At 30.2% G+C, this 23,488-nt stretch overlaps 3 protein-coding genes across 5 annotated transcripts; all 3 read right to left on the bottom strand.

Annotated features, from left to right (window-relative positions):
* Nucleotides 1-185: 185 nt before the first annotated feature.
* Nucleotides 186-2,891, bottom strand: LOC105254626. The gene is made up of 3 exons (XM_011263415.3): nt 2,646-2,891; nt 1,762-2,272; nt 186-1,104 (listed from the first exon to the last, which is right to left on the bottom strand). Exons 2-3 carry the CDS (start codon nt 2,261-2,263, stop codon nt 770-772), a joined length of 837 nt encoding a protein of 278 aa, XP_011261717.1. The 5' UTR covers nt 2,264-2,272; nt 2,646-2,891; the 3' UTR covers nt 186-769.
* A 7,768-nt stretch (nt 2,892-10,659) lies between these two features.
* On the bottom strand, nt 10,660-14,906 carry LOC105254627. Of its 2 annotated transcripts, none has more exons than XM_025413923.1 (5): nt 14,830-14,906; nt 13,658-13,805; nt 12,838-13,138; nt 12,421-12,614; nt 10,660-11,055 (listed from the first exon to the last, which is right to left on the bottom strand). In XM_025413923.1, exons 2-5 carry the CDS (start codon nt 13,782-13,784, stop codon nt 10,724-10,726), a joined length of 954 nt encoding a protein of 317 aa, XP_025269708.1. In that variant the 5' UTR covers nt 13,785-13,805; nt 14,830-14,906; the 3' UTR covers nt 10,660-10,723. The 2 variants fall into 2 exon arrangements, with proteins under 2 accessions (XP_025269708.1, XP_011261718.1); XM_011263416.3 differs by lacking the exon at nt 14,830-14,906 and adding an exon at nt 14,267-14,454 and having other exon boundaries at nt 10,661-11,055.
* A 2,626-nt stretch (nt 14,907-17,532) lies between these two features.
* On the bottom strand, nt 17,533-22,771 carry LOC105254628. 2 transcript variants are annotated; one of them, XM_025413930.1, is made up of 5 exons: nt 22,621-22,771; nt 20,639-21,360; nt 19,675-19,848; nt 18,923-19,218; nt 17,533-18,379 (listed from the first exon to the last, which is right to left on the bottom strand). In XM_025413930.1, exons 2-5 carry the CDS (start codon nt 21,267-21,269, stop codon nt 17,957-17,959), a joined length of 1,524 nt encoding a protein of 507 aa, XP_025269715.1. In that variant the 5' UTR covers nt 21,270-21,360; nt 22,621-22,771; the 3' UTR covers nt 17,533-17,956. The 2 variants fall into 2 exon arrangements, with proteins under 2 accessions (XP_025269715.1, XP_025269716.1); XM_025413931.1 differs by having other exon boundaries at nt 19,675-19,794.
* Nucleotides 22,772-23,488: the final 717 nt, after the last annotated feature.

Here is a 23,488-nt window from a genome sequence, read left to right as displayed (position 1 = left end):
GAATTATTCTCATGTCACATTTAGCTTTACATTCAGCGCTAATTTATAATCATCCGACGTTGAATATGATTTGTCAACAATTCTATTTAATACGTAAAACGATCAGATATTTATAGCGTCAAATATGCAAAACTACAAACCAAAAATAAAATAATCACATTTAATATTTTTAATCCAAATATAAATCTAAATTCTCACCAATATCACAGATCATAATACTAAGGACGAGAAGAATATAACAGCGCTCGTATGTAATCCAATGTCCTACTGACGAGAGTCTCGCAGTATCCGCGATTATCTATAAGTAGAGTCACGAAAGTAGGTAAAACTCTTGTAATGCGTCCTTCCTTCACACATCAGAGAAGTTCTTGTCTACCTGCTTACGTATCCGTAATCCGTAATGTGACGTCCTGATGTTGCCGTTACCGTAAATATGTTCGTCGCTGTGCGTCATGGATGTATTCATGCGTCGTGCAATTCGTCGTCCGGAAATTTAGGCATGACAATAATAAAGAAACAGAGCACATCTGTTATTACTGTAGAGAGAGTTAGAAGGTGCAACGATAACGATCGTAGAAAATGAGAAAGATGAAAGAGGAAAGAAGATGAAGAGGAAAAAGACGATTAAAATGGATAGTGCAAATAAATTACTATGCGGGGTAACTCTACGGGAAATTCTCAAGAATACGGATCCGAGAAGACGTCGCACTTCTCATCTTGATCTCGGACGATCCTTGGATTCTGGCTCTCTTTCGATCATAAAAATTATTTACTTTACATGAGCCGAATAAGCTAGTTCGTGAGCGTCCGGTTGTCCGAAGATTGGCGTTTGTTCATTGAAACTTCTCCCCCATCCGCTGGAATAGCTATCGCCGTGTCCATGATCATGATGAGGATGTGCGACCACTTCGTAGGTCACATGCTTCCCTTGCGAGAAGAGCTTCTTCAGACCTATGATACCAGCTAAAAGAAGAGCGATCTTTGATAGAAGGAGAGCCTTGCCGACCAAAAGAGCGAGTGCTTTGAATGCAAGACCAGCGATGAGGCCCATCTTCAAGACAGCCGCGGCAATCAACGGGCCCATGTTGTTTTTCTTTCCACGGCCTGTAAAAGGCAAAACAAAAATAACATTGTCACTTTCAGCGAGTTAGCCAAGCAGTGGGTGAAGAAGTGGCGCGACATGCATAATTGTACTTTCCACGCGAAAAGCAATAAAGTTCGGTGATAAACAGATGAATAAGAGGATGAATGAACCAAAAGGAGAAAGCTATTTGTTTATGCAGTCGGTGACACAACTTTACTCGCGCGAATACAGTGAAAATCGAAACCAGACTAAAACTGACACGTCATTTAAATATGCAAGATGTTCGATGTGATAGCGTGATATTCTTTATTCACTGACATAATCTTTCTTTAACAAAAAATAATTTCTAAACAAAATATCAAATAATTTTTAAACAAAAATATTAAATAAAATAAAATAAATTAAATAAATTAAATAAATTAAAATAATTTTCTAAATAATTATAATAAAAGTGTTTAGAAATTAAATATAAAAAAATTTTTTTATAAATATTTTTAATGGATTTTAAATGGAATTTCACTTTTAAAGTAAAATTTGAAACATTTAGCCGAATTTTTAAAATCTATGCTAAATAAATATTTTAAATACGTTTTAATGTAGCTTATCAAACACTTTAAATATCCATATTTTAAAAAATGAAAAAAATGAAAAATCATTCATGAAAAATGCAAAATTACCGTCTTGAAGAGGCTTGTCAGCGCGCTCAATAGATAGACCCAAATTTAACGAGCCAGTCTCATCCTCCGATGCGGACACAACAATATCATCCTCGGGTAAAATCCTCCATTTGATGCTTCTCGATTTGATGAAGGCGTAAAATTTATTTGCGATGAGATCAAGAAATTGAGTCTCATCGTCCTTACTTCTACCGGCTTCAAATGTAATCACATCCTCCGACGTTTGGCTCGTCTTCCTGATTTCGATGTCATCAGTGAGTTCGATCGAGGCTTTCTTCAACAACTTGTTCATATATGTCACCAACTTCAACATTACGCAACTGCTGATGTCGTTTTGGGAGCATTTCGAATTGAGTTTACGAAGAAGTTCCTCTTCGTACTTAGCTCGATCTGTTAGCGTTGCAGACTGCTGCTCTATGACACTTATCTTCTCCTTTTTCTCTAAAGGATTTGCCAAACATACTCCCAGACAAAATAATGCCAATATTAGGGTTGTCTTCATGATGCTCTTCTAATAAATTCAGTTAAACAAAAAGACCAAATATATTTTACAGATACATTTGATACCGATTACAGTTCAATTATAATCAATTTAACACCAAATAACAAGATAAGAAATAAGAAATTCGTGCAGAATAAAATTAAATTACTTATAATAATTACTAATTATTATAAATAAATAATTAAAATTTATTATTTATTCATAACAATAATAAGAATTACAAAAAAGTATAATGATTGACATACGACACATGCGACTAAAATGTCAATAATACGTAAGGCAAGATTTTCGATGCACGTACCTTCGAGCAATGTATGAACGTGCACGAATCGAGTTCAACATTCAATGATTCACGAATAACGGAAATGATAAATTGACCCACCTGGACCCGAAGCCACGAAAGCTACAGGGGCGCGAGGAGAGTGGAACGTGGTACACGCTGTAGCAAAAACTTGCGGCCCTTTTCTCGATTATCCGATCGATATTGTGACAGCCCTTCCGATGCACTCTTCTCTTCTGTCAATCCCGATACTTAGATCGACGAGCAGTACAAAGCTTCTAAACCCGCGTCTCGCCCCGACGACTTTATATACGTAGATCTCCGCCTTAGATACCGAGATGTGCACGATGTTATTGCACGTCGACCCACCACCTTCCTATGGGGAGGTATATAGAGGCCCCCTACGCGAGAGACGACGCGTGGATGTGGCGGGTGATGACGGTCAGGGACGAGCGGCAACGATGCCCACTTTTGCCTTTGATACGGCTCTAGGAACGTGCGGTAGGTCCAACAGCGATGGTGGGATAGATCGTGCATGACTGCCTTGTACGCGTGATCTCGCGCGCGTCGAGGAGAGGAGAGGATTGACCCGAGAATCTATCAAAGGAACCTAAGGATAGACGCTTTCGCGCTATCCTTTGCCCGCAAACTGGTTTTGCTGGTCGTGCAAAGCGAACAACACCGGTGTCTTCCCCGCGAGGGGGAGGAGGGAACCCCCGTTCACCTGCGTGCACACAAACTAGTTCCCAGTGCGATGCACATGATACGCGTCGTAGGTAAACGCCGTGAGTAGCGGCTCATCGCACTCTCGTCCTTGTGTGGGTTAAGACATCGCGATTCATGAACGAACGCACGGAAACACGCGAGCCGCTGTCGTTCTGATGGACCATTACCGACTTGCCTGACCGCGAGAACCGTGTCACGGATGTAGAGCACGCATGCCATCCATCCCCGGTACCTTATACGCGAGCGTGCGACTTGTATGGCACGTTAATCGCGGCTCTAAGCCCGGATTTTCACGGACTTTAGAATAGAGAGGTGAGACTCGATCATAGTCGCGACACGAAGGAAAACCGATAATGCCGGAAAGCGCTAAAATAAACGAATCATTGTAGTTTGGGAAAATTACTGGAGTAGAGTGTCCGATTTTGAAATGCGCTTTAAATTGCTTCGGTCGATTTAATTAATTTTTATGAAAAAATTGCGTTGCGAAGACATAAGAACGCGTGAGATGTGCTTGCCACACCGAATTAACATACTTTGATGGCAGCATATGGCACGCAGCAGTTGCTGCAGCGGATATACGTTTGTTCTGGAATAACGAGGATTCAAGGACAAACTCTCATGTCTATCGGTACATTCGCCATATTTAGGTGCGTATACTTAAGTATACTAATAACATGTTATACACCGACTGCTTGAGCTATTATCGGATTCTTGAATAGCATCCGTACGTTTACTCACCATTCATTAATACATTCACTTGTAAATCTATTTACGTTACTTGATTAACTAGTAAAATAAAATCAAAGCGCGCGCATAGAAAGCGCATTACAAAAGTTTCGAAGAAAGTAAATGATCTCTCTAATTAGCCAAGATATCATCAACTGTGATTTATCGCTATTGCATGTTACGTGTGTTTGCGGTTGATCGCATGCTAATTTCTGTTGGAACACTACCCATTGACAACTTTCAACGAATAAATACCATTAATATTTTATCGATTTTTCTTTGTTGTCTTATATTCTTACTAATATCTATAATCCACAGTACACAAAATATATACTGAAGAGATATGAAAATAAATTGAAAAAAATAACAATAGGATCTATGAAAAACAAACGATTTGATTTAATTCTTGCGATCCAGTTTTATGCGAGTGGTGAACTTGCTAATTAATTTCATTATTCTAACGATCAATCAAATCAAACATATTGTTTAATGAAAGCTTAAACGTAACACATGTACAAACAAAAAATAATTAAGTTACTATGTTAAAAATTATTTTTCATCAAATCTGTCTAGTTAGATATATCTTTTTACAAGAGGAACTGGTATAAGATATATGATGTAACATTAATCGATCGATTTATATCTATTATAACGATTAACAAGCACACCATTTTTTCTAATTAATTATAAATAATTTTTAAAAGATTTGTATTTTTCTAGAAAATTTATTATAAAATATTAATAATAAATGGATCAATTTTTAGTATGAGAACACAATATGTGTCCTGTTACGAGAAATCTGTCTTAATTTTAAAATTATTAATACTTACATATTATAATATTAAATTCCGGAGCAATCTTTACAATTTTCCTCGACCTAAATTTATATCATATTTACTTTAAAAAATAATTACAAAATTATACAAGAGAAAGATCGGAGAGAAATTCAAGTGGCTATTCTTCTCTAATGCGTCTTTATGGAATAAATTTGTAGAATAAATGGGTTAAAAAAGATTTAAGCATTTAAAAGATTACGATACATTTATAGCCATTTATAGTGTAAAATACCTCTCAAATATATTGGATGCTTAATCGATGGATAATGAGGCGTGGGCGAAATCGAAGAAAATACACCATATCCGCCTCTCTCGTTCTTGAATCTAGAGCCTGTTTTCTCGTAAGAGCGACTTTCGCGATAGATAGGTAAGTAGATAGGTACAGAGGTTAACGTCACGACCTAGCCGCGAAAGCTTGTCCATATACACCGATCTTTCTCCACGAGTCGCACCATCATAAGGCGCTTGTAAGAAGAAGCGTTTTGGTGCACCGTTACACGTCGAATTCCAGGCATGCATTTCGGGATCAGAATCTTGAATATGCTTTGCTCGTAATAAAAAATATAACTATAATATGCAAATACACCTTATATTTATTGATCAACATCAAATCGTTTAATATCATTCTAGAAAGCTATCACTTAAAATTGCTTATTTATTTTAAATTTAAAACGCGTAGGAAAATTTTATATTTTCTTAAAAAATAATATATGTCAACTGACTGTCAAATGACGCATAAATAGTATATGTTAAAAACACATAAATAATATACGTTAAAAGCACATAATATTGTAAGAATTTTTGACACATGATCTAGTATACAGAACCTTGTGAATATAAAATTCTGCGTAAATATGCTTCAGGATTGTTTGTATTAATTTATGTATGTATGTAGTTCTTTAGCTAGATTGGCTGGATCCCACGTTCATAATAAACAACACTAGACCAAGTAGAACCGTTGTGCAATGGTGAAAAAAAAAACAATATAATTATAATTGAAAGCACAGCGTTAACGATACATCGTCAACTATTATTTAGTGCATGTAACAGTATAATCGCACTGAGTTATATATATACATATATACACACATATATGTGTGTGTGTGTGTGTGTGTATGTGTGTGTGTGTTGTATATAAAACTCATAAAGCGAATTACTTTTTTTTCATAAAAAACGGAATTGGTGAAATATGTACAAGACCAATATATATTAGAAAAGTTTCTAAGCTCATCCTTCGCAATTGGCTTCCGGCAATTTAATAGAAAGTATAGAAAAGCCAAAAAGTCGAACAACTCATTTTTATACGTAGACATCGCTTTCGCTGCGTTTGTAATTGGGATAAGCATCAGTGTGTGTTCTTAGTAATTTGGCGTATATATATATATATATATATATATATATATATATATATATATACTTACGCGTATATAAGAAAATGTGTATAATTATAAATGCACTAGTTTTTTTGCACGTACTATAGCGTGTCTTCTCTGCATCAAAATGACCAAATAATCGCATTGAATGTCAGTTCGTATTTCTTTTCACTACCGCGAAAATGTTGTAAATAAAGAGATTAATTATTTTTATTTTATAAAACATACAACTTTTTGCCTTAAAATACCGTGCGTTAAATTCAAAAATTCTTTGGACATAGAGCATAAAAATATTTTTTAATATAGTATTAAAATAATATTTTTTTAATTAATTACTTATCAATAATATGACATATTATTACGTAATTTAATTATTATTAGTGATGCATCGCAATATCTTCTTTTTTACAAAAAAGTAATGAATTTTAATAAAATATCAAAGTACATTGTCATCTTCATCCGCAATTATAAGAAAAAAATATCAATACATCACAACGTGGAAGATTAGGATGTGCATTTCTATCGAATTGTTTTCTGTATATCGTCGTTGAACGACCATTTCCGGTCTTCTCGACAAACGAGGCCACTTGGTCAATGGGTCCGTTCTATCCGATTCCCTGGATCGCGAGTGAGAATCGTATCGGACCGGTTCACGTATAAGATAGTTCCCCATATTGCATCTGAGAGAGAACCAGTAGAATATCACGCACAGAGTTTCCACGCGATTTAATTTTGGACAATAACCAAAGCATCTCTGATGAATGAGAAATGTTGATGTTTCTAAATGTTAATAGAAAAATATGTAATAAATTACATATTTCTTACAATATCATTATCAGTATATTAAAATTTATAAATTTTTGTTGCTATAGTGTAATAATAATTGTACATTATGATAAAATTTATAACATTTTTTATTTAAAATCTCTTAATATCTCTTAATATATTTTTAACGCAAAATTGTACACAAATAAATTTTTCTTTAAAAAAGTATTTATCTTCCGTGTGTTTACTTTTACATAATATAATTTTAAATATAAATATAATTTTAAGACACGATATATGATTTTAATTACATATAATATTAATCTTCTGTATGATTAATTTCTTATGAAAATTGCTATTTTGTAGTTGTTTCAGAATTTGTAGTATAAAAAAACTAAATATTTAAAAAATAATTACATAAAAAAATGCATCTTATATCAAATATCTTCTTAACTGTTATTTTCTAATAAATTTATTAAGAATTGATTTTTAACAAATAAAAATTTAATGAAAATAATTTAATTATGCATTTTTTCATTTTAAAAATGTTAAATTTTTAAACAATTAAAAAGAGATAATTTAGTCAGTTCATTTTAAGCGCTTTTATATAATGCTATAAAAGTATTATCATGAATGCCAAAAAACTCATACGTAATAAGCGCATTTAATGAATTGTTGCGTTGAGCGCAAATTAGTGAGTCAGTTTCAATGTGTCATAGATAGTTCATCGCGATAGTGTTCGCGAGATATTTCGATTTCATTCCGATAAATGTTTCGGTTTGAATCGATTAGAATTCAATTAATTGCCTAATAAAATAAGATTATCATCGTTTAATACTCATCTTTTTCGTCTCATGCTATACCATATGTCGCCATAATATATCTTTATAATCTATCGAACATCACGACTTCTTTTTTTGTATACCTTAAAGACACTTTTAGTTTAATGAGTTGGTTAAACAACTTAGTGTAATTTCTGCAATATCATGACATCTATAAACCGCTATGATATTATAACGAGTCATTTAAGCAGATTCAAATCGTTCTGAATGTGCTTTAAAACAAAAGTTTTAGACAGTCATCAATTTCGTTTTCTTTCGTTTCCGGTTTATCTTTGCTCGAAGTTATCTTGCTAACTTGAATTGCAATCCTCGTGAAAAACGAAAGATTCACAATCGTGAAATTAGAGAGTGTTGTTCAAAATTATTATGTGACGTGCAAAGTATTGTGCATAATATTGTGTATGAAATTTTCGCAAATACAATTGTTATGTAAATGTGTGAGTCAATCAATCCTAATAATCTTGCCGATATATTGACAATCTAAGAAAAGGAAATTTGAAACAGGCATCAAAAGTCAGAACAATTCTGAGATAAATATAATATTTATGATTTGTATATTAATTTTATTATATAAATCGTGTACGCATTAATTTGATTTATTTTTTAAACAAGTAAAAAAGAGAATATTATGTAAAAAGTATTCTTATATAAATTCTCTGTAAAAGTTTTTTAAAAAGAATAATTTTCTAAAGTTTCTATTTAATAAAAAGAATAATTTTGTTAGAATTTATACAGTTATATTTATAATATCACTGTATAAATTTTTAAAAAATTTATTCTATTTAAATAGAAATTTTTACTGTATATTATTATTGTATACACATCAAATAGAAAATTCGACATGTACAATAATCATGTTTTAAAATATTATCTTAGACACTTTTATTTAGGTTTTATATTTGCATATTAATTGCAAATCAACATAGCTTTAATGCGATCAATTTTACTGTTGCGCATCGGTCAATGAATGAAAAACTATTGCTTCATTTAGAAGTAACGGATTTATAGAAACTGTAGATGTAGATTGTGTAGATAGATCATTGCCTTAAAATAGATAGGTTAAAATAAATTAGAAAACTTTTTTTATAATAGATTAGATCTATTTAACACATTAAGTTCAAATAACTTTTAATAGTTTCTCTCCCTCTCTTTCAATATACATGAATATTTTAAAGATAAGTTAGAATATACATCAAAAAAAGCTAGAAAGCATTTTGTTATTGATGATTTACTTAATTGATTTAATAAAGAACGCTCTAATAATTTGATTAATTACATGTAATTGCTTTTTTATTTTTATAACGCGCACTGATTCTATACTAATTTTTTATTCTCGTCCGCTTATGTTGACAGAATCAAAAAATATATTTGCAAAAAATTTTGCTTTAATTTATAAAGTCAAGTTATCAATTAATTAAATAATGTAAAATAATAAATCACATAAACGTTTATTTTATGATATTAATATAAATAATATTATTTTACTTTATTAATTTATAAATAATATTATTATATAAATAAATAATTAATCAATTTAAATAATTAATGTAAGTTAATTTAATTTATATTATCTCTCCCTAAAAAAGACATGTTATTTTCGTTACTCAAAAGTCTTGAAAAGTAATTGTATCGCCTTCTTTCTATGACTGGCTGCCGCGCTTGTGTGCTACGACTTGTTTCTCTTATGTTATTTGCAATTATCAAATCTTGCAAATTTTGACAGTTTGTAAAAAGAAATAGCGTTAAAGAAAAAATTTAAAGAAGATTAAAAATACTAATCTTATCATGCTTACTTCATGAATATCTGCCATTGCCAAGCTCGCATAACTTGACAATTAAATAATAGTAAAAAATTAAATTTTTTTATAATTTCTTTTTTTTGCTACGCTGAGAAGATTCTTTGTTTCTTTTGGAGTACATTCAAGGTAAATAAATTTTGCAAAACGTATCACTTTTAATATTTAATATTTAAAAATAAAACTACGATTTGCCTTTTTTTACTCTATTTTCGGTAATGGATCGTTATGATAAAGACCATCACGTGACGATGGCGATGGCAGTAGTGGTAGTGATGGTAGTGACAGTGGCGATGGTGGCGGCAGCGATGATGGTGGCGATCAAATATTTGACAAGTTTAATACTGACAGAATATTTGTCATTATATCGCAATAATTCCTCCTCTTCTTATATATGCATATATAAATATACATAACATATATAATTATATATTTAATACATTTTATATGTTTATACATATATATAATTTTATATACATATGCGCTTATGTAATATTTGTATAAAAAGTTAAAATAAAAATAAAAATTATTTTTAGAAGAAATAAGCTTTAATATGAAATAATATTACTTATACCTTATATTTTTATGGAGAGAAATCTTTTTAAAAAATTAATAAGTTCAATAAATTAAATTTCACTACAAATAATCCTTAATATCGAAGTGACGGATATCAAAGTAAATTTTTATTTTTCCAGAGAAATAAAATTATATGATAATAGTTGCTTACAGTGAAAGAACCAATCGAAAAGAGAAAAAACCAAGGAAAAAAAACAACAATACATATTTTAAAACTTTCAGGACTTTGATACATTTGATATAACATGACTTTTTTAAGATCATTACTTTTTTATTGACAAAGAAATATCTATACTTGCACATTCACACTTATCTATATATACAACATATTTGATTCATTCAAATACATACAATATATATAATAAAAATATAAAAAGTACTGCTTATATATAAAATATAAGTATTTTAATTATGATAATGATCTTGAAAACATAATTAAAATTAATTTCGCATTTATAAATAATTTTTAACTATATAAAAATTTGACTTTTAATTTAATTGTTACCTAATTTCTGATAATGTGATAAATGAATTAATTATTTAAGATTTATAATGTTGATATCCACGATATGCCAAATCTTGACCATAAGATTCTGTATTTCCATAATGATCATGATAATCAATATCCGGGTGTATCCCATAATGAGGATGAGCAATGCCATTTTTGGTATAAACTGGCGGATAATAACTTTGGTACGGTTTGTAAAGTTTAAAGAAACCTATTAGACCGGGTATGATGATTGCCAAGAATCCGAGGAATTTTTTAAACGAAGCTAATCCCAAAATCAAAGGCAAAAAGAGTAATATCTTTAATTTGAAAAGTTTCAAAACAAGCAAAACCGGTATTAAAAGCTTCCTGAATTGATGGCGAGCTAAAACAAATATAAAATCTATTTTATCAACTAATAAACATAGATTAAAAATTATTTAGTAAACTTAATTTAATAAAACTAATTCTATATAGTAAAACTAAGTTATATAATGTTTATTTTGCAAAAAACTATGCTACATATATACAGGGTGTCCCAGTTATCTTCCGTCATCTTTCAAAGACAGATTCTTGGGATCATCTAAAGACGATTTTTCCTCAACGAAAATGTCGAAGCACTAATAATTTTCGAATTATAAGTGATTGAAAATAAGGGGTTTTTCGTAAACTAAACTTTGTAGAAAGAAAATATTAACAAAACCACATTCTTTGTTAATTAATTTTAAATAGAGTTTACTTTAGTTGAGTTTTAATTTAAGACTTAATTGCAAAGATATATGATGACAAAAACGGGAACATGCAAAAAATGATGGCCTTTATTAACATTTTCGCTGAGGAAAAATCGTCTTCAAATGATCTCAGGAATCTGTCTTTGAAAGATGATGGAAAATAACTTGGACACCCTGTATATATATATATATATATATATATATATATATATATATATAAAATGTGTGTGTGTGTGTGTATGTATACATATATCTTTGAATATTCTTTTAATACTAATAATAATTATAAATAATTATATGTATGTATAATATATAACAATATTTTATTATATGTATATAACAATATTTAAAAATTTATGTTTTTAAAAAGTTTTAAAACAATTTTTAATTAAATTTTAAATATATATATATATATATATATATATATATATTTATTTATTTATTTGCAATAAAATTATATATGTAATTTAGAAGTGATTTTCCAAATATGTTAAGAGAAAATGAATTCTACTTGCATTAATCTTATGTAATAAATGAAAAAAAAATTGATTCTAATACATATAAGTATCTATTTATAGTATACTATAAGTAGATATGTCATAAGCCATAAATATGTGATTAAAAATTGAAAACTTTAATAATAAAAAAAATTGAAATAATGTAATAATATAACTATAATATAATAACTAATATATGATAATATAAACTATAATAATGTAAACTAATACTTAATAATATACATACTTATAATAATATAAACTAATAAATTTTCTTTAAATAATAACTTTTCTTTACATAAATTTTTTAGCAAATTAGGTAAATTTTATAAAAATAAAAATGTAATCGCAAATTGCACAAAAGAATATGTTATATTCTTAATTCTTTATCAATTTTTTCTTTATTAATTCTTAATTTTTATTTATTCTTTATGAATTTTTTCTTTAAATTTTGATTAGATAATTAAAAATGTTTAAAGAAAATTTTCTTTTGTGGTTAACTATTTCAAATAAAATACTTACAAAATAATGTATCCTTCTTATTTTCAAGTGTATCGATCTCATCAGCAATTTCATCCAGAAATCTTGGTTCATATGAACCATTGCGACCAATTTCCGTATCAGGTATAGTCAATTCAAAGGACATTGTCTTAACAAATCTTTCAGCTTTCCTTTTTAAAAAATTAACCATTTGATCCCATTCTGTTTCACCAGATCTGTTGAATATATTTTATTTTTAATAAAAAAAATGTAGTGCATATATTTCATTAATATAATTTAATTAGCATTTAAATTAAAATATTTGAAAAAATTATTAGCATATTTCTTAATTATATAAACATTATTGTATGTCTATCTATATACAATATATACAATTACATATATACTTTTCTTATATATTTCTTTCACTTATCTCTATATCAAAATAATAAAACATACCTTGGTTCATTGGAATATTCATATGGCTGACGATGTACTTCCGTTACCACTCGATCAGACATTCGTTTAACTCGAACATAATTACTTAAAGCATATTCGGAGTGATCGAAAAAGTCCGAAAAATAATTTAACGCTTGAGATTTGAAACATTCAGCTAAATCACCAGATATACAACGTTCATTAACCTTTGCCAAATATGGATCGATATTTCGTCCAGTTCCAAAACCGATATAATCGAATAGATCTTCTACATGTTGAGCAGGATTAAATCCTCTTTGTTGCGATGTTTCTTTGAGATTTTCTAAAATTATAAACACACATTATTTAACTTTATTTTATAATTATTCTTATTATTTTAAATTAAATGTATAATACAATCTTTTGAACTGAATGACATTCTTTTTTTCTCTAAATAAGTTAAGTAATTATTATAATTTTTATAACTAAATATTGTAAAAATATACAACTTTTTATTCATTTAAATTACACAATGTAGAAAATATATTAAAAAATGATTATTTATAGAAATATTTTATTTATATCTAATACATTAGATACCTGTAATTATATATAATTACATTTATACAATTATATATAATTTTTTATTAATTCTTAATAATTATATCTATATAATTGTTACGTAATTTTTAAATATTATATATATATTTATAATCTATACATGAAATTTGATATACATGTTTCCAAAAATAAATACATGTATAAACATTTTTGTAATTAGATACAAATAACTTTATTTAAAAAATTACTAAATAAAATTTATCTTCACGTGCATATATAAGTTTGAAAGATAAAATAATACCTTGTTTTTCTGCTTGTTGTTCAGAAACGCCATCTTGAAACGTAATTTTGCTGGCAGACTGACAGCATACCAGTAAGGACAATACTAAAAGAACTCCTAGAATTACCAACAACCGCTGCAACTGCATTCTGCTTTTCTATTATTCCTCCTGTAATCACATCTTTATCAACTTACGTTTTAGAACAAATATATAAATTAAAAGATATTAAAAGATATATGATATCATTGCGTATATAACATCAAAATAATAATTAATATTAATCATAGATTGAATTACTTGTTTCTCTAAAAAGTAACATTTAAACTATTAATTAATTATTAACTAGAAGTTGATATATATAAACTAGTAATTAACTATTAATTATTAAACTACTAATTTTCTTATTATCAAATTATCTTGTATTCTTTATTATTTTTCTAATAATTTTAGAGAATTTTTTTAAAAACTTCTAATAAAATTCATTAAAATATTTTTCACATATACATTTAATAATCTTTTTACATATACATTTAATAATCAATTATTTATATTATCATTAAGCACCATATACAATTCACACATATTTATTCCTTTAATAGAAAAAATTTAAATACGATTAAATTTCTCACCAAACTATCAAATAATCGACACTTGCTACGCGACATTCTTATCAAGAAAATGTGCTCGTGGTGATCCTCGAACAGCACTCGAAGAGTCTGTGAGATCGACTGTTGGCAGTCAACGTGCTGGTTCACCAAGTGCCGTTAGATTAGCGCACCAATCAGAGCTAAAGAATAAAAGAGCCCGCTTCTCGATTCTAAATTCTGATCACGCGCGTATTCCACTTGAATAATAATAGTAATGTATACCTTATAATCATTTTTTGATTTGTAAAATTGCAAAGTGAATTATTATTCTATAAAACTGTGAGAACCTATAATGATATCAGTGTATTTCGTTTAGATGAACCAATATATAAGTAGGCCAGGAGCTTATAGATAAATAATAAAGGAGTGAATAATGTATGAATAAAATGCAATTATATAATAAAATTATATAATTATATAAAATTATATAATGAAATAAACGGTATAAATAGACAAAATAAATTAGAAGGAAAATGTTTAATTATAAAAGTGATAGAAAATTTATTCAAAATGTATCGATACATTAAAGTATCGATTAATCTTACCTCTCCGTACCAAGTAGAGCGTAAATTTTATAAATTGGAATACTAGGCGTTCTAAATAATTAATAAACTGTGAAAGTCAATACGTACTGGACACTGTCTTATCCAAATGCCATGTGATACCTTAACCTGCGCATCATCTTTATATTTACATGAACGGACCACCTTGTTCTCCAAGAGGGGGAAGGATCCGCAAGTCGTTCCCAGAACAACGAACAGGAACATCTACAAAAATTGAAAGTGAAAGTGATGCCCGGAATTAGAACCGGAACCAGGTAGTTTTAAGGAACGGAGACGGAAAGTACGTCACTGTAAGAGAAAGGAAGTCAATGTACTTTCATCTCCAGTTTACAACTTAAGGTGCGTCATCGCCATATCAGGAAGTCATTCTTTCTTCATCGCTGCTCTTTCATTTTATAATATGATTTTCGCGCCATAAATTTTATTTTGTTATACATATAATCTATCATATATTATTTTTGTGATACGCGCCGCTCGTTTGATTTTACGCAATTTCATCTATTAAAAAAAAATATTTCATTGATATTAAATATATTATTTTATAAATATTATATAATTATAATTATAATATAAATTATAAATATAAATATAATATTATATTTTATAAATATAATATATTATTTTTATTAAATTAACATATACTGTACGTAATTGTCATTCATATATTTCAGCTGTTTTAATTACTCGTTTTATTATTACTCATGTATATTATGAAAGATTTATTATACCAATTTTTCATATCAAGAATAATATTTTTTAAATAATATTTATTTAATTGTCTGTACAAAAAACTCCTCTAAGACTATTTTCAGCAACATTTTGCATATTTTTCAAACCTCCACCAGATTTTTATCTGCAAGCGTTTCTAATAGATTTCATTTTATTTTTGACTGCGTTTGTTAATCTGTTTCATTCAAGTAACATCTTAATTTTTTAAAAATATTATTTCTAATACTTTTGTTTGAGTAATTTTTATGTTTTACGTTTCATCAATGGCGTAATACGTTAGAATACGCCAGAAGCGGACTTGGTCGACATCCGCTTATTGTTAGCAGCAAAAGTAACATGACGAGCGCACTATTAAAAAACCTATCAAAATACAATTTTTCCTATGACAGTATATTATTATTCCTATGACAATATATTATTGCAATTTCGAGAAGAGTATTAGAATTGTCATCATTCTTCTCTTCAATTTCAATTAAAGCTGTTAAATTATACGATTTTCGCTTAACGCTGATACAAAATAATATATAATGCATATCGTAATAACTAATAGACATCATAAAAACGAAATAATAAATTTTTGAGCAATCAACTTTCCACGTTTTTATACATTTTTTAAAAGTGAATTATTACAATTTGTAATTTTAATAAAGTAAAAGATTCTCTCTTGTTCTTACTTTTATATTTTAAACAGGATTTTAATTATATAATCATAATTATATTGAAAACTGTAACACATTGCACAGTATTATGTGACTGATGCTAAATTTTTTTTTGACATATTTTATGCATTAATTTATAAATATATTGTGAAAACGTAATGTGATATAATAGCGCAAATTTGTAATAACATTAGATTAAATCTAAATACATATGTGTTTTTTGCGCGATATATTTTACTAGAATTGAATAAACTACTATTTTCATACTTACACATCATACATAAGTAAATAATATTCAAAGTCACTATCGTTCATCGCAAAATTAAATCGCGTGTCTGCTCGATATAGTACTTGAAAAAAATAAATTAAATAAATTAAATTAAATACAATTATTTTAACGCTGCGCTCATTATATTTACACTTGAGATAATATAATTTATTTACGTTATTAAATTCTTAACCAATTATTTTCTCACTGGTGCGAATAACTTTTTAATAAAGTATATTATAATTCTTTCTTAAAGATTCAAGAATTTTATGTAAGATACATTCATAAAAAATGTACTGTAACTTAATCCCTTGAAGAAAAAAAGACATATCTCTCTAACTATAATAAAAAAATACATTTCTCTCTAATATTAAAATCCCCATATTAAAATTATAATTAGATCACACTTCAATTATTATGTCGCTTTGCTACGTAAGAAGTAGATTGATGTACTTCTCTCGTAATCCAAAGCTGAAGATTGTATAAATCGAAATGCTCTTTCATTGTATCAACACAGTTTCCATTTTTAAAAATGCTTAGAAAATGATATCAATGTCAACTATCAGTTGTTCACAATTATGCATATGTGACCGGCTTTCTTAAAGAATACATATGTATACATTGTGAACATCTCTAATAATTCTATGCACTTTCTTTCACTGTTTTACGATAATTACTATTGTTTATTAAGCAAATGATTGTATCCGTTATTAAACATGTTTTAACAACAGAATTTAATTAACATAGTAAGAGAAATAGCAAAAGATAAAGTAAAAATTTCAAAATAATTTTCAACAAATTTTTCTACTTCTAACGATTTATATTAATCATTTTTGATTTTTCATAAAGATAATTATTAAAAGACTTAAAGCTCTAAAAATTTACGCGCGGCACTACCAATATCGGAAATCTTATAATAAAATCTCTATTTAAGAATTCATTTAGCACAAACGATACTTAGGAAATTGTGTGTATACGATGTATCAAGAATTATTTGTTTAAGAAATTGCATCAGTTGTAATAGTGTTGATTATGACTGTCTCAAGAGCCTCAAGCGCAAATCGATTTCAAACCCTTTCATCTAATTGTAAGACCCTCAAACTCTAAGGAAGTCTAAACCGAGGAAGTTTCAAAGAATGTTAAATACTATTCTAAAATTAGTAAAATCAAAAATTAATAAATTCCTTCGAGAATGAAAATCTTCTTTTGCGTCTTGAGGCTTCAAACGAGCGCTTTATCTATGTGTGATAATCTGCTCTAAGAGAAAATGTCTATCAACTCTACATACGTACAAAATCTACGAACGAATTAAGAGTGGACGCTAAATTTTTGAGCAACTGCACTAATGAATTCAAAATTGTGCAGGCGATTTCTGAAACTAAATCCAAGACGCATCTTCTTTCTTTGTCGCATTCGCAATTGACAGCAATGCTAATGGACGAAATATGTTTTCTTAGATCTTTCTGGCCTGAACAAGCTTATTGATGTCTTGATACGTCGCCAGCATCGCTTGATTCTGCTTCGGAACCTGATCCTCACGACCATTCGCGCAGCCAGCGTAGATCTCTTCGCACTTGACGCCATCCTGGCCGTCCTTGGCGGCCTTCATGTACCTGAAGAAGCGCAGAACATCGGGATTGTCGCTGCTGGGTTTCCTCAGCTCGTTCAATTCCCTGGACAGCTGGGCGGAGACCAGGTTCGAGTAAGGTGCGTATCTTGCAGGACTCCGATACATTGCACACACCGCGTATTCCCTGCAGCCTTCCGTGTTGTGGCCCAGACGAAAGAAGACGGCGTCGAGACGCGACAACAAAGGTGAATAGAACGGATCGTAGTTCGTCAGAAGCAAGGAGCTCGTCGGAATCTCGTGGAAGACCTGCCACCGATAATCAAATGCGTGGTCATTTAATGGTCCCGGTATCTGTTACATGCAACGACTAAGCACTTGTCGAACAAGTCGAAATGAAGTCAGTAAGAAAGTGGGTCGCGTGAATCTCAATAGGCGAGAGTGTCAAAAGTGGAAGGCGTTGTGCTAATCGTTGATAATATGAAGAAGCGGTCGAGTAGAAAAAAAAGGCGAATGTATTGTTACGGCATACTTACCTAGTTCATAATGCAAACATAAAGCGTTTCCTCCAAAGTGCAAGATAATGCGATATGTATAAATTATAATGTATTTTTCGAGTATTATTTTCTAGTATTATTTAATAAAAATTAAATTTTCTCAACTAAATATTAAATTACATTTCGATACTTACTCTCCTTCTTCTGTGTTAAATATATGAAGAGAGCCGCGTTATTATTATAGAGTCCAAGAAATGATATGTAATAATTTATATACATTATTTATTCTGATAATGTTTAAAAAGAAAAGATTGAGAAGAGAAAAGGAGAATAACTGCATATTGGAAAAACTCACCTTAAAGTCTTGTTTTTTAGAAAGTCCGTGCGAAGCCACGTGTCGCGTATAATAACGATCCGAAAGCGCATTTGCGTGAGATATTTTTGTGTCGACGAATGCATAGCGAGACGCAATATCCGGGCTTTTCTGCGTTTGCATCATGCTCTCGTCGTACATGGCGGATGCTGGTAACGTTCCTACGGGTTGTCGTGTCAAGTAGTCGTCGTTGTACAGGTCAGTGTTATCCTTGAACTCGAAATTTTCCTCGGGTACTACAGCCGGATTATGCGAGGATTGCGCAAAGGACGAAACGCCTGTAATTTCAGTAACATACATTTGTATAATATTTAGTTAATGATAAACACTTTCTATATTAATATTAATATCTGTTACTGTACGAATAGAATAACATTCCTTAAAAGGAAAAGACAGATAAACCGTTCCTTCGGAATAAATATTTCATTACCGTAATATTCCTTTTGACTTTTTAACATATTTTTTCCCGACTTTTTATTACCTCATTGACTTTCATTGACTTTTTTCATTTCCATTAACTTTTTTCTTTTGAAATTTCATTAAGACAGTTCTATTAAATTCATTTAAAATTAATTCGTGCATACACACAACAATATCTCTCTAATTTTATTAGACTTACCGCATATTGAGGATTTTTAGCATATTTTAAATTAATAAAAGATTGCCATGTCAGTTATTGCTAATTATTTTGAAATATCTTTACTTTTACAATTTAATTTAATAAAAATACGTACCTTTTCCAACAATATTACCAATACTGCCAATAATACTCGGTAGGAAGAGGGCGAGTAATATACTCTTAATTATCTGCACACCAAAGAGCAGGGGTAGAAATAGTTTCTTCAGACCGAACGCTAGAAAACCAAGTCCGAATCCTGTTAAAAAGGTACTCTTTCCCTGAAAGACGGCTGAAAGCAAAAGTACCAGCTTGTTAAAGCCCTCCGATTAGCCCTGAAAGCCATGCTGCGCAATCAGCATTTCATATTCTACCTCTGCAACTCCGCGTGTCACGCATTTTGCTGAAACACTCCACGTGTGAATAAAAACATCCCCACGTTATAATTAATTTTATCGCTCACACAATGTTATACGCCTTGTTTTTTCCTTGTTATACCCGTTTCATCGCTGGTTTAGTTCGCGTTTCTGCCAATTAGTAACGATCCAACCTTAATTTAGCTCCAAAAAAGCAAATTCATGAAATTAAAGCTCTCTGACACCCTGATTTTATTTATGCCAAATTATGTCTACGAGCGATTTTATTTATGCCAAATTATGTCTACGAGCGTACCAGATTCGTCATTTATTAAATAATTAAAAAAGAAATTAATTGATGCATTCCTCCTCGAAAATTCTGTAGACAATAATTTTGAGAAAAAGATTTATTATTTAAGAAAAGCATGAAAATAAAATTAAAGATGGAAATTAAGATCGCAAAATTTACATATTTTATATTCTCTTTTTTCATAAAACTCCTTTACTCTCACTTTTCATCAATTATAAATTACGTAATTGCTTCGCGGCAAGCGCTATAACATGCGAATAATGATTGATGATTATGATTAATGCATGCGATATCACCCGACTCGATGCAAGCGTTTCATGACGCAATTTCAAAAAATCCACCTTTCTGTCGGCAAAAGTAACGGCACTAGTGTACACACGCAACAAAAACCAATAGCAAGCAATCTAGAAACTCACAACCAAAGAACGTCCTGGCTTTGCTAGCAAGGCTCAGATCCTTGTTCAGCTGTATCTTCATGACATGCGTTCTGGCATAGTGATGAACCTTATCTAGAAGAGTCGAGTCTGAATCGTCATTCTTCTTCTGATCATTATATGTAACATTTGCTTCAGGATTTCTTATTATTTGCACGGATTCCGTTACGTTGTACGTGTCAATTCTTGACAGCTGATCAAGAAAATCCGAGAAGTCTTTTCGGATGCAAGAGACCATGAGTTTCTCTCTGCATTCTGTCGAATTCGATAGAGACTGGCTGGTCGTTGAATTCATTTCAATCGGATTAGCTGTCACATTAATCATTCTCGACGGTTCAATTTGATAATCCGCTTTGTCGTCCGTATGAAACTCTATGTCAAACTTAGTTGGTTTCCCGGACATTCTGTGAGGATGATCATACGAGGATTCATCGGTTTTGTTTTCAGTTTCATGAGAGAGGAGTACTACGTTTTCCTTAATGGCGTAATCATCGTAATGCACGGTCTCGTTCAAGGACGCCTCCGCGTGGACCTTGACTTTCGCGATAGAAGGAAGGCATGCAACAGCCAGGATCACAATCGAAATTATCGTGGCTGCTCTCCCTCTTGCCATTGTCCGAGCTATGAGAAAGGCACCAGGTGACTATTAGCTAGCTATGATTACTATGGAAAAAGAACTGCATCTCGACCAGCAGCTTCGTTTCCTGAAATGAAACAAATAGAATTAGAATAAATAAAGGAATTGAAAATTTTAGGATTAAATAAATAAAATAATAAGTGTTAATATCAAAAACAAACATGCTAAGCTAAATTTGCCACCAAGAAACTGGAAAGAAACAAATCTAGAAAATGAGCTACGCATATATAACCATATGTTAAATTTATTGATTTTTTTAGTAAAAACGCATTCCTTTATCATTTATCTCTTTTTGAAAATTGTTCTACTTAATAATTAAATAATTCAAAGTTATCTAAAAATCAAAGAGCTATTATTCTATTAATCTAACAATAAGACATATCGACTATATTTTTTTCGTCTCTCAATTAATAAAATAGATACATAACGGTACCATATATATACAAAAGAAATATTAATAAAATCATCACGAGTAAACCAGTTTATAGTAATAACATAGTTCTCTCTATATACATGAAGCAAAACTCGGTTATGCTACATCACTCTTGCATATCCTTTCTTTTCCGAATGGTCAGCTGATCCTGTCATCCATGTGAGTGAACTGTATGCAAAAATTCTACTGGACACGTGTAGATTAATAAATGACGATTGCATTTTATGTTTAATAATTTGTTAATATTTGCATAAATCATTTATTATCTTTACTAAAATTTTCATATATTTTAATTTCCTTTTATGTATCGATCACTAATTTCTAAAAACTTATTTTTTATATTAATTTTATATATTACATGTAGTTATAAGCTTTTTAATCTAATTATAATTATTATATAGTTTCCAAAATCCTTTATGCATCCTATATTAATAAAATTAATTATAAAGAAGTTTTAGTAGAATTAAATGAAAAGAGCTAAATCTCTCTCTCTCTCTCTCTCTCTCTCTCTCTCTCTCTCTCTCTCTCTCTCTCTCTCTCTCTCTCTCTTAATAGGATTCCCCATTTATCGTTTTTAAATTTTGCTAAAATACGGATGGAAGGTAATATAATATAATAACATAAAATCTTGAATAATACACACACACACACTCACACAAAATCCTAATATATCAATATACATTTAAGTGTTTCATCAATATACGTTTAATATACATTTGCAATTCATTTTTTAAAGATTTAAACATGCATATTTGTGTGTGATAATTAGTATATAATAATTAATTGCTTTTTTATGCATGTGTATATGCTATAGATAATTTCATCCAATCAAATGCAATGGTCCATAGAAGATTGTTAATCGATATCTCTTGTTGCAAATTGTCCTATACTCACTTTTACGGTGAATCGCTGACATCAACACTCTGTTCGCACCTAAATTAAGGATGATCAGCGTGAATCTCAGCAATCAAGTTATTTCTTTCACAATCGAGAAGTAGCCGGTCGATAAAGCGCGCTTGAATGACCAAGCGGCCAGAAAATCAGAATCGTGTACGACGTCCGATGCTATACTGGCAGCCGGTCTCCGTAGGATCGGCTTGACTGACCCGATCTGGGTTACCCGGCCATCCGTCTCTTCGTCCCTCTATCCATTCCTTTCCACCTTTCTTCTTGGCTACGTTCGTTCATTCGTCCGTTTGTTCCCGCCATCGATTTAGAATCTACCCTTCTTGCTCTTTCCTGCGAAGAATCACAGATGCAATCGCTGCCTTAAGGGGGAATCCTTCCCCATTCAGAACCGATCGATCGAATTTGTCACTGGTCTAGCTACTGAAATCCTACTCGAATCCTATACGAATGATTTCATTTGGCGGTATTTTGACAAATGATCAGTCAATTTAATGAGCGATATCACTCAATGAGAAACTGTTTCCCACGATAATTGCTGCGAATTTAATAGATCTATAATAATAAATCTTAATTTGCCTGAAAGAGAAAGAAAGAAAAAAATAGAGAGAGAAAGAGAAATAAAGCAAAAACAGGAAATTATAGATGATGAAACAGAATTTAAATTAATCGACAAAAGTTCTCAACTCGCGTTTGGTCTATACTTTTCTCTGAAAAGATTTCTGATTATGGAATTAACCTTTCTTCCTTGAAAAGATCTGGTTTGATATTTTTTTAATGCTATTTATATTTGAAAAATATTTCCAGAATGAGAATGTTCATATTCCGAAAGCTTCATTATTCCTGTGTATCCTTA

Source organism: Camponotus floridanus, unplaced genomic scaffold (assembly GCF_003227725.1).
Source record: "Camponotus floridanus strain SB8 unplaced genomic scaffold, Cflo_v7.5 scaffold71, whole genome shotgun sequence".
Classification (NCBI taxonomy): Eukaryota; Metazoa; Arthropoda; class Insecta; order Hymenoptera; family Formicidae; genus Camponotus; species Camponotus floridanus.
Note: the sequence above shows the minus strand (reverse complement) of the source record. Positions and strands in the feature narration are given on the sequence as shown.

What these genes read in the sequence shown, in the direction of transcription:
- LOC105254627 (XM_025413923.1), bottom strand. Translation starts at nt 13,784, where the DNA reads ATGCAGTTGCAGCGGTTGTTGGTAATTCTAGGAGTTCTTTTAGTATTG. An exon ending in GAATATTCCAATGAACCAAG is followed by an intron (nt 12,615 to 12,837) that starts GTATGTTTTATT and finishes TATATTCAACAG; the next exon opens with ATCTGGTGAAACAGAATGGG. An exon ending in TAAGAAGGATACATTATTTT is followed by an intron (nt 11,056 to 12,420) that starts GTAAGTATTTTA and finishes TATTTGTTTTAG; the next exon opens with CTCGCCATCAATTCAGGAAG.
- LOC105254626 (XM_011263415.3), bottom strand. Translation starts at nt 2,263, where the DNA reads ATGAAGACAACCCTAATATTGGCATTATTTTGTCTGGGAGTATGTTTG. An exon ending in TGACAAGCCTCTTCAAGACG is followed by an intron (nt 1,105 to 1,761) that starts GTAATTTTGCAT and finishes TGCCTTTTACAG; the next exon opens with GCCGTGGAAAGAAAAACAAC.
- LOC105254628 (XM_025413930.1), bottom strand. Translation starts at nt 21,269, where the DNA reads ATGGCAAGAGGGAGAGCAGCCACGATAATTTCGATTGTGATCCTGGCT. An exon ending in TGGTAATATTGTTGGAAAAG is followed by an intron (nt 19,219 to 19,674) that starts GTACGTATTTTT and finishes CTGAAATTACAG; the next exon opens with GCGTTTCGTCCTTTGCGCAA. An exon ending in CTAAAAAACAAGACTTTAAG is followed by an intron (nt 18,380 to 18,922) that starts GTGAGTTTTTCC and finishes TATCGGTGGCAG; the next exon opens with GTCTTCCACGAGATTCCGAC.